The following is a 12077-nucleotide window of genomic DNA, read 5'->3' on the forward strand; positions in this document are numbered from 1 at the left end:
TAACACTTAGAACATTACGTTCAAATCATAAACCCAAAGCTAGAATTAGATGGAAAATAACACTGAATACCTTAAAAGGTCTTCTAAAGCCTGTTGTGTTTTGACGTCTTCCCTCAACTCCAAAGGGTTTCTGAGTAATGATGTCTTTTCTCTGCATAGTATAATTCTGTATGAAAAAAGTATTAGTATGGATTAATATATTTAAAGCTTATTTTTAAAAGTTCATCTTACCATTTAAAAAATATGAGTTTTGGGCAGAAGACATGAATGGACATTTTTTTTTTAAAACATTTTATTTATTTATTTGACAGAGACAGAGACAGCGAGAGCAGGAACACAAGCAGGGGGAGTGGGAGAGGGAGAAGCAGGCTTCCTGCTGAGCAGGGAGCCCGATGTGGGACTCGATCCTGAGCCAAAGGCAGCCGCTTAACGACTGAGCCACCCAGGAGCCCATGAATGGACATTTTTCAAAGAAGACATACAGATGGCCAACAGACACATGGAAAGATGCTCAACATCATTAACTATCAGGGAAATGCAAATTAATACCACAATGAGATACCACCACACCTGTCAGAATGGCTAGACTCAAAAACACAAGAAATGTGTTGGCAAGGACGTGGAGAAAAAGGAACCCTCAGGCACTGTTGGTGGGAATGCAAACTGGGGCAACCACTGTGGAAAACAGTATGGAGAGTCACCAAAAAATTAAAAATAAAAATACCATATAACCTAGCAATTCCAATACTGGGTATTTACCCAAAGAAAATGAAAATACTAATTCAAAAAGATATATGCACCCCAGTTTACCACAGCATTATTTACAATAGCCAAGACATGGAAGCAACCTAAGTGTCTATCGATAGATGAATGGATAAAGAAATATGGTATCTATACAATGGAATATTACTTGGCCACAAAAAGGAATGAGATCTTGCCATTTGCAACAACATGAATAGGCCTAGAGGGTGAAATGAAATCAGTCAGAGAAAGACACTAAGCATGTCTTTCTAAATGAAATCAGTCAGAGAAAGACAAATACCGTAAGATTTCACTTATATGTGGAATATGAAAAACAAAAAACATGAATGAACAAACAAAAAGCAGAAAAAGACCCAAAGATACAGAGAACAAACTGATAGTTTCTGGAGGAGAGGGGGTGAGGAGATAGGCAAAATGGGTGAAAGGGTGTGGGAGATATAGGCTTCCAGTTATGAAATGAGTAAGTCATGGAATGAATAAGTCACAGAGAGGAAAGGTACAGCATAGGGAATATTGTAAATGTTACTGTAATAATGTTGTACAGTGACAGACAGTAGCTACACTTGTGATGAACATAGAATAACACAAAGATTTCTTGAATCACTGTGTTGTACACCTGAAACTAATATAACACAGTGTGTCAACTACACTTCAATAAAAAAATTAAAAATTTTTTTAAAAAATAAATAACACATTTTAAATGTATAGGATTAAGAACACAAAACATGTAGCATGTAGCTTAGCTGTAGGAACATACACATACCTTCCTTCACGTAACCCATGCTAGTTTATGAGGGGCTAGTTTAATTCATGAATGTGAGAAGTATAAAAAAAAAAATACTCCCGTTTAACAAATAAGTGACTTTTGGAAAATGGACTATACATCTAGTATTTATTCAGGCATCCAGGAAAGAACCAAACTGTTGCTAAAGAGCTCCCACTGCCTAAGAAGAAAACAAATTCTCAACACTGCAGGAGGCAGGTTTTGCTGACTCAGATAACTGATTTGAGGTGATGCTCCTGCCATGATCAGGAAAGTATCAAAAGTCAGAGTATTACGACTGTAACTGTAAAGAACCGGAATCCTTTAATGGGAACAGAAAAGATGCGGCCCATTCTGAAGTTTCTTTTTTCCAAAATCAGGTCTTAAACCTATTCATTCCATTTGCTGTACTTCTCACAAATCTTCCTCTTTCATACCTTTATCTCTACCACCCCCAAGTTTGAAAAAAAAAAGTCATATAAAACCCTTTACATAGCAGTCATCTCGAATTTATACTAAGTCTATAAATTTGACTAAGTGCACAAAGATACATGTAATGAGATGAGACGGGGGGACCATGGTAGGGAAGGGTGTATTTTGCAAGTGAAGGGATGTGAATCACTGGGGCTCAGCGGGAGGACTGTACCAGACAGCTTCTGACCAGGCTCCCAGTGAGCCCCACCCTCCAGTATCCAGGCCCCTTTGTCATCCCCCTTCCCTTGAGTGTGAGCTAGACCTAGTGACTTGCTTCTTACAAGCAGCGAATGATAGAAGTGATAGAACATCACACTTCTGAGATTAGATTATAAGCAGACTCTGGCTTCCAACTTTCTAGCTGTCACTTGCTTGCTCTTATTTCAAAAGCCAGCTGCCATATTTTGAACTGCCTATGAAAGGGCAAATCTTTAGAGAGAGAAAGTAGATTAGTGGTTAGCTAGGGGTGGGAACAGGAAATAACTAAACAAACATGAGGGCTATTACTGGGGGTCATAAAAGGTTATAAAACTGAATTATGGTGATGGTTACATATCTTGGTAGATTTATAAAATACCATTAAATTGTATACCTAAAAGGGATGAAAATTTTATGGTATGTAAATTATATCTTAATAAAGTTGTTCTCAAGAAAAATCTTAAGAGGGGTGCCTGGGTGGCTCAGTCGTTAAGCCTTCGGCTCAGGTCATGATCCCAGAGTCCTGGTATCGAGCCCCGCATCGGGCTCCCTGTTCAGAGGGAAGCCTGCTTCTCCCTCTCCCACTCCCCCTGCTTGTGTTCCAGCTCTCTGCTATCTCTCTCTGTCAAATAAATAAAAAAATCTTTAAAAAAAAAATCTTAAGAAAAAAAATCTTAAGAAAGTAGTACTATAATAAATGAAATAAAATCCTACTAAATCAGAGATAACTATTTCCTCTGTCATAAGTGTAAGACTCAACAGAATATTTACATTGAACAATAGAATCATAACATGTACTTACTGAACAGTTAGAAAAATACTGGTGATCTCTATACATATAGATACATGTGAGGAGAATGGAGTGTACAAAAATGAAAAATTTGGAACTGCAATCTTACCATGTGAGGTTTCTGAATAAATTCTCTAAAATTTGATTTTACAAAACCTGTAGGTTTTTGGAATTCATCAACATGAGTATTCTTCGACCTAGAAAAACTGGAATGCTGATCATTCCTAATAAAATGAAAGAGACAAAGTAAGAATATTTTATTAGTTTACCTTTACCCAACAAGTAAAGAAGAGAAATCAAATTGCCCCCTTCAGAGACAATTAAAGCAGCAAAACAGTAAAAACAAACAACAAACCTCAAAGATCTATCACTACTAAAATTACAAATGAAATGATAGTTACCAGGGCTAAACCTTCGTTTTTCAACAAACATTATTTAGCTAAGTTTGAAGTCAGCAATAGGGGGAAACAAGGTTTGGACCAGGGTTCTCAATCTGGGGTCCAAGGACAGGTTTCCCGGGAGTTATAACCCCCTGAAACCATATGTAGAATGTGTGTTCTGAGGGAAAATCATCACTGCTCTTGAGACTCTGGCAGTATGGGGTCACCCCCCTTGCTGACAGACTCTTACTAATGAAAGCACCAGAGACAAAGAATGTGACTGGCTCAGGTACCCTCATTGGCAGAGCTGAGCCCTCTGTTTCTGCTGGGCCACAGGAGCAAAGGACAGCTCCCTTCTCCTGTCATCACAATATCCAGAGGTCACTTCTCTTCCCAGGCAGCCAGACCTGGGAGGGAAGGTCCTTCCTTGGGCTTCTCTTCTGACAGCGTCCTCTCCCTGTCACATCCCACATCTCCCCACAATGTTCCTCAGACCCTTCCTGCTCTGTGGTGAACAAACCGCTCACTGCCTCAGCCCTGCCTCAATCCCTTCCACGGGTCTCCCGCTGATATCAGGATAAAATCCACACTCCTCACCATGACCTTCAAGGTCCCTCCTGCTCTGGCCCTTGCTGTCTCACTGGTTGCTTTGTTCCCATCTCCCCCACATGCACACTGGGCATTGGAAATATTTAGCCCCACGCAGTTCCCAACACACACAATCTCTCCTGCTTCCTCAAGTTCGCATGAGCAATCCCTTCTGTTGTAATCTCCTTCCCCTTAGATCAACTTTAAGATTTAGCTCCAACTGCACTGTTCCAGGAAGACTTTTCCAGACCCCTCTGAGGTAGACTAGATACCCCTGCTATGTGTACATGAAGCATTTGGGGGTGTCCACACATATCATTCATGTTTACAAATGCTGGTGCACCTGCCTGTCTTACCCAGCAAGCTGTGATCCCTTCACAGGAGGCACTGTGGGTGGTTCATTTTGTGGCCCCAGTTTTGACCCCCAAACCTGACCTGGAATAGCTACTCAGGGTATTATGAAATGTTAAAAACTCTCATGTTCTGTCAAAATGCTCATGATATGATAGTAAGTGTGGTACAAAGCTGTATTTGGAGGATAATTTTAAAAAAAAAATTTTGTGGGGGTGCCTGGCTGGCTCAATTGGTAGAGCAATTGACTCTTGATCTCGGGGTCATGAGTTTGAGCCCCACATTGGGTGTGGAGCCTACTTTAAAAAAAAAGATTTTTTATTTTTTTTTAAAGATTTTATTTATTTATTTGGGAGAGAGAGAGCATGAGAGTGGAGTGAGGGGCAGAGGGAGAAGCAGACTCTCCGCTGAGCAGGGAGCCTGATGCAGGGATGGATCCTGGGACTCCAGGATCATGACCTGAGGCGAAGGTAGCCGCTTAGCCAACTCAGCCACCCAGGTGCCCCAAGATTTTTTATTTTTAAGTAATCTCTATACCCAATGCGAGGCTCGAACTCACAATCTCGAGACCAAGAGTCACATGCTCTACCAGACTGAGCCAGCCAAGTGCCCCAAGGATAATTTTAATTATTTAAAATATACTACCTATATGCCCAGAAAAAATAAATGACAGGAAATGTATTAACAGTGGTCATCTCTGACTCATGAAATTAAAAATGCCTTATATTTTTATTTTTATACTTTACTATATACTTCCAAATGTTTGCCATTAGCATATACTACTACTTTTATAAATAAAACCATGGACTTTTAAAAATCTTCTTTGCAAAGCATATATCTGATAACAGAGTAATGTCCAAAATATATAAAGAACTCTTTACATCTCAATAATAAAAATATAATAATCCAACTTAAAACATGGGCAAAGGATTTAAATAGGTATTTCTCCAAAGAAGACACACAAAAGGCACATGAAAAGATGCTCAACATCATCAGCCATTAGGGAAATGCAAATCAAAACCACAATGAGATAACATTTTATACCTACTAGGATGGCTATGATCAAAAAGATGATGCCACCAATGTTCCTAAAAGCATTATTTACAATAGCCAAAAGATGGAAACAAACTAAATGTCCATCAACAGAAAAATGGACAAATAAATGTGGTATATACAATGGAATATTATTCAGCCTTATGAAGGAGTGAAATTTTTTTAAAAAATGAAATTCGGACACATGATACAACATGGATGAAAAACATTATCCTACATGAAATAAGCCAGACACAAAAGGACAATTAATGTATGACTCCACTTACATATATGAGGTACCTAGAATAGGCAAATTCACAGAGATAGAAAGGATAGAGGTTATCAGGGGCTGGGAATAAAGGGGATGGGGAGTTTCTCTTTACATGGTACATAGTTTTTGTTTGAGATGGTGAAAAAATTCTGGAAGTGGACAGTGTGGATGGTTGCACAACACTGTCAACGTACTTCATGCCAATGCACTGTACACTTAAAAATGGTTAAAATGGTAAAATTTACTATATGTATATTTTGCCACAATAAAAAAAATTTAAACCTTTTGATATTTGTGACCAGGCAAAAGAGTGTCCAAGTTAAAGAAACTACTTCCCAGCCTCCCTGCAGCTAGGTATGGCCATGAGACTAAATTTTGACCAATGTTGCTGAAGCTGCACATGTATAAATTCCATGAAATCGTTAAAGACAAGGCTAGAATATGGACCTGATGGCCAGGGCACAAACACCCATCCTGGACCATGAGGCAGACACCACGTGCAGAGGTTATCTGAGGAGCAAATCTAAGGAGGCCAGTTTCCTGATGGGTCCACCCTACCTACCATGCTCTGACTTCCTGGCTGTAATCTTTTTCTACATGAGAAAGAAATGATTTTTCTTTTGCTCTTACAGTCCATTCTCTACCCAGCAACAGGGTGAATCTTTTAAAATTTAAATGAGATTATATTCTTGGGTTAGAACCCAAAATGTTTTATAATCTCAGAATAAAATACAAAGTCATCATGTCCTCTAAGGTTCTTTGGCCTCACCTACTTACTCTCTTCCTTTCCCACTAATAATCTTATTGGTCTGCTTTCTAGTCTTTAAGCAGGAGTAAGCATGATCCTGAAGCATGATCCTGCCTGAGGATCTCTGCCTTTGCAGTTCCCTCTCTTAAAATACTATCCCCTAAAAAACTTTACAGCTAACTCCCTCACTTAATTCACAGCCCTGCTCAATTAAAAAAAATCCTAAGTGCATTCCATAACTACCTAAATAAAATCACACCACACATATCACTCTGTCCTATTAAGCTTCCTCTTCTGCCTTACTTTCACCTCTCACTCACCAACACATATTTATTTATTTTCTCCTACCATTAAACTGTAAGCTCAATGAGGACAAGGACTTTGTGTATACTTTTTCACTGTATGTTTTCTATACCCTGTGTAGCTAAAAGGAAAGTCTCTGCAGTCTGATGTCCTCTCAAAGTCTACTATTTTATTTTGAAGCTGCTTTATCCCCCACACACCATGCCTATATATACAGTACAACACCTTGGTAACACTGTATGGAACTTAGTAAGGGTGGATACAAGAGGGAGAAAGAGTGGGTCAGGAGAAGACATGGAGATATTAGGGTAAGAGACTGGTCAGAAGTGGGGGGAAAAAGAGAAGAGGGTCTTTGAGACTAGACAGAATGTCCTAGCATTAGGCTTTCTTGGGAAAGATTGCCTTATGCATTAGGGAATAAATACTAATCAAGGCTTAAATGCAGTACAATGTAAGTATCCTCTGTCCTATCTACTCCTTTGCAATATCTTCGTTCAACAACTCTGAATTGAGTTCAAGGCAGTGGGGATACAATGGTGGGCAAACATACACACAGGGCTTGCATATAACTGCTTGAGGGAAAAAAAGATCACAAAGGTGGGAAATTGCTACATCCTGTGATTTATGATTTCATATTTCTTTTTTTTATTATGTTATGTTAGTCACCATACAGTACATCATTAGTTTTTGATGTAGTGTTCCATGTTTCATTTCTTCTGAATTTCTACAGAAATCTAAATACTGACTTAACAGGTTGTTTTTTTTTTAAAGATTTTATTTATTTATTTGAGAGAGAGAGAGACTGAGCCAGAGAGCACATGAGAGGGGGGAGGGTCGGGAGGGTCAGAGGGAGAAGCAGACTCCCTGCCGAGCAGGGAGCCCGATGCAGGACTCGATCCAGGGACTCCAGGATCATGACCTGAGCCGAAGGCAGTTGCTTAACCAACTGAGCCACCCAGGCGCCCTTGACTAAACAGGTTTATGCAAAAATAGTAACGAGATCAATTTCATAGACTGAATTTCTAAGACAAAAGGATAAAATCAACAGGTTTTTTTTTCTTATTTTAAGAAGGAAATCGAATTAGGATAAAGTCAAAGATTCTAAATGATATTTTTTCTAAATCATTTTTTTAAAAAGATGAACAATAGCAAGTACTGGTGAGGATGTGAGGAAACTGCATGTTCATACACTGCTGATGGGAATGTAAAATGAGGCAGCCCAGCCACTGTGGAAAACTGTCTGGTAGTTCATCAAGAAGTTAAACAGGGCGCCTGGGTGGCTCAGATGGTTAAGCGTCTGCCTTCGGCTCAGGTCATGATCCCAGGGTCCTGGGATCGAGTTCCGCATCGAGCTCTCTGCTCCTTGGGAGCCTGCTTCTCCCTCTGCCTCTCTCTCTCTCTCTCTCTGTCTCCCATGAATAAATAAATAAAATCTTTAAAAAAAAAAAAAAAAGAAGTTAAACAGAGAATTATCATAGGACCCAGCAATTCCAACCCTAAGTATATACCCAAGAGAAATGAAAACATATGTCCACACAAAAACTTGCACATGAATATTCACAGCACCATAATTCACCATAGCCAAAAAGTGGAAAGAACCCAAATATCCACCAAATGGCAAGGGGATAAACAAAATGTGGTTATCCATACAATGGAGTATTATTCAGCCATAAAAGGAATATTCATGCTACAACATGGAGCAATGTTGAAAACAATATGCTACATGAAAGAAGTCGGCCACAAAAGACCTCATATTATATGACTGCATTTATATGAAATGTCCAGAATAGGAAAATCCATAGAGACAGAAAGTAGGTTAGAGGTTGCCGGGGGCTGGGGGGAGGGAGAAATAGGGAATGACAACTAATGGTTACAGGGCTTCTTTGTGGAGTGGTGAAAATGTTCTGGAATTAGACAGTGGTGACAACTGCACAACTTTGTGAATATACTAAAAACTAGTAAATTCACTTTGAAAGGATGAATTTTATGGTCAGTAATATCTCAATTAAAAAAAATCCTCATGGCCCCACTATGCCACACCAGCTATCCAATACAAATAAAACAGTCTAACACACCCAGCAAAAGACACTGCAGAAAGACATCTCTGCATGCTACACACCATCCTCAAAGCGAACATTAATAATACTTAATGCTGACCAGCTACTCTGTACCTTACACCCGACGCTTCAGTTAATCTTCACCACCACCATGAGGTTAAGTATGATTCTCATCTGTATTTGATGTATGAGGAAATAAAGATTAAATAACTTGCCTCAGATCAGTCACACAGCTAGGTGTCTACAAAGCCAGGTGTTGAACTGAGGTGCAACTCCAGGGCTCAAGCCCTTTCTCACCTCAAAGGGTGAAGATATATTCTGAAGCATTACATGGTTTTTATAAAATGCTGATTATCTTAAATCTGGTTTAAAAGTCCTCTTTCTTGGCACACTGACTTTCTTACACTTGCTGAGTTAAGAAAAGCACGAGAGAGAGCTTATGTCACTGAAGAGCACAATCATGCTGTGTCCTATTAGGAAACTGGAGACTTTCACCCACCAAGGGACGAGATTTTAACTATTTTACTTTTAGCTCTTTTTATATGCCTCAACACACAGTTTTGCTATCTTTTAATGAATCCCAAACTTATTATCAGCATCAAGTCCACTTTTAAACAAGCTCCATGTACTGTGACTAAGACCTAGTTAGCCACAGACCTGATTTAAAAGTCTAGTCAGTTATCTTAGTAATTTGATATTAAGGAATATGGAAAGAGAATTAGCACTGGCCCTTCCTATTCACACATTACTGCTTTCTGAGAGATCCAAATAGTCTGAAGAACTTTGGGTGAAGTAGATATTTTGTCCTATTCAATTATACCTCATAATCATATGGGGTCCCAGAGTTGCCATGAATCCCACATAGTTTTTAGAACTAGAGATAAATTGGGGCCAATCTAGAATACTCAGAGCCCCCAAAAAGAAGTACAGAGTTGGGAAAGAAAAACAAGGATCTACTGATAATCAATTTGCCACGCATGCCTTAAGTACTTTGCCTGTGCCAACTCATTTAATATTTCTAACCTGTCCACATCATAAATTAGTTCTCACTTTATAGAGGAAAAGGCTCCAGAAACTAAGCCAGTTTGTCCACGAGCAAACAGCTTGTAAAATGGCAGAGGTGGGATTCCAACTCCTGTCACCTCCACATTTTCTACTACCCCTGTCTCTGCTTCATGGACAGACATCCATGAAGAGTTCCAAAAGAGAACTGTAATGACCTCAGGAAATTCTGTAATATTCAGAGTACCAGAATCTAAAGGGCAGAATATGTTAGAGTTTCAATGAGGTTGAGTCAAATAGTCCATAAACTTGCAGGTCCTGGCACCTGCTAATAATCAAAAAGCTGTTACACTCTTTTCTAGAATTACAAAGACCTCAAATACTCACTTACCCCTGAGTTTTTGTTGTTTCAATCAAACAGCATATGATGATCACTGAATAACTTCAAAACATTTCAAGAGATTTCACTTAAACATATAAAATGGATTTGAAGGATTAAATCCCTACACTAAAATGAAAATCATCACACACAAAAATTGAAAAATATGCTAAAACCAAAAGCTCCCTGATAATAGGATGTTTTTCATCTACTGATTACCTCTCTGCAGCACTAGCTATGTGAAAAATGTGCTCATCTTCATTCTGTAACCGTTCTTTTCTCCTTCTTTCAATGTCATGTCGTAGATCATTTGGATCTATTATTTTGACCAGAGTCTGAGGAATTTTGACAGAAGACAAACCATTCACATTACTGTTAGTTGCACAAAGACCATATCTAATAAGATCCTTAAGTAAAAGTCCTAAATAAGTTACCTTGTATTCACCCTGCTAAGGGTAGTGTAAATCGATTAAAATATTTTGAGACACAATTGACAATGCACAGACAGAAAAGTTCATAACAATGAACCAGGAATCCTACCTCTGGGACTCTATCCCAAAGAAAAGGCTATCTACCCAAATATATTCAAAGTGCTATATTTAAAATCATCAAAAAATGAAAGCAACTTAAATGTAAAATAAATTTACAGGAGAAGGGAAGAATGATTTCATGGGAAATTTAAGTCAAAGTAATAATGCGCAAACATTTAAATTATGGTTAATATAGGCTATGTGGAAGTCAACGTGAAAAAAAAAACCAATTACTGAGAAAAGTTAATTAAAATTTAAAAAGCTTCAATCATAAAAAGTCATGGGGAGCTCAGACATTTTACATAAAAGCAACATTATTAAGTAAAAAGCAAAAAGCATCTGAAACTAATATATTATGACGGCAGCTATGTTAAAATGCCAGATGTAAGACTGCAATGAAAGATGATCAAATGATATTTTGCGTTAAGTGGTTGAGTTAGAGGTGATTTTTCAAATTTCCTATGAGTTGATTACAGTATTTTGATGAATAGAAATTTTCTGAAAATAGCACCTATTCAATAAACCAACCCACCTCTGTAAGTTTAATAAAAATGATAACCATTCACAAGTGAAAAAAAAATTTACATATTCTATCAGAAATGTATTAAAATCGTTCCTCTGCAAAAACACTTTATTCTCAGTGATTAAATTAGCAGTTCTTTGAGAACTTGATATACTTCTAGAACGAGAGCCAGTTTTCTTGCCCCCCCCCCCAGGCTAGTCCATAGAGTTTTTCTAATTAGCAAAGAAATGGGGGGGGGGTGTGGGTTGAGGAAGTGTTGGGTGGGAATACAAAGCATGGCAATATACAAATTCAGTATTATTTCCATTATTTTGCTAGTTCATATTCCACAGAATTTTTCATACATTCTACAGTAAACAGAAGGGCAGTATCAAATTAAACTAAGTTCCTCTGCATTCATCCACATACGATTTAAATAAATATTCCACCTGACTGCTTGGGAAAAAAATGTAGGTATCAAACATACTTTCCACAAGCTTTACAGTGTGAAGTTTTGGAATGAATATTAAACGCTATAACTGTAGGTCAATTTTACAAAGCTGTTATCCTTAGGGATTGTCTCTCTTAGGGAATATTTTTGTCTTTTGTCAGTGTTCTCTCTGCAACCTGGCCAGTAACTAGAACCTTTGGAGAGCTTTGTAAATTTCAGATTCCTGGGTCTCAATCCTTCTTTCTCATCTGCTTTAACTCCCTTTTTTTACTCTCTATTACCAGTTTGCTTTCCCATCAATATGCCAACAATGTGATAATCTTTCAGCGAAAATTGTATTCACTTACCTGTTCTGGTTCATATACCATAGTTTGCTTATTCTGAAGCTCAGCCAAAGACATATCTATTCTCCTAAAATAATAAAGGCATATTACAATTAAATAATTATGTTATACACTGATACCTTGATTCCATTACTAGAGAATGGAATTTGAAA

The 12077-nt window shown here is 38.2% G+C and overlaps 1 protein-coding gene across 6 annotated transcripts in view; it reads right to left on the bottom strand.

Annotated features, from left to right (window-relative positions):
* The window catches only part of BCLAF3 (BCLAF1 and THRAP3 family member 3), a 59239-nt gene that overhangs the window by 14899 nt on the left and 32263 nt on the right, over nt 1-12077 (bottom strand). For all 6 annotated transcript variants that reach the window (XM_064573858.1, XM_045875706.2, XM_064573857.1 and 3 more), the window contains 4 exons: nt 11929-11992; nt 10318-10433; nt 3097-3211; nt 71-166 (listed from right to left, as the gene is read on the bottom strand). In XM_064573858.1, coding sequence (XP_064429928.1) covers nt 71-166; nt 3097-3211; nt 10318-10433; nt 11929-11992 — 391 coding nt within the window. The remainder of the gene's footprint in view (nt 1-70; nt 167-3096; nt 3212-10317; nt 10434-11928; nt 11993-12077) is intronic.

This window comes from Mirounga angustirostris, unplaced genomic scaffold, assembly GCF_029215605.1.
Source record: "Mirounga angustirostris isolate CCGP_5_RB_7025 unplaced genomic scaffold, mMirAng1.0.hap1 SCAF_11, whole genome shotgun sequence".
In the NCBI taxonomy this organism is placed as follows: Eukaryota; Metazoa; Chordata; class Mammalia; order Carnivora; family Phocidae; genus Mirounga; species Mirounga angustirostris.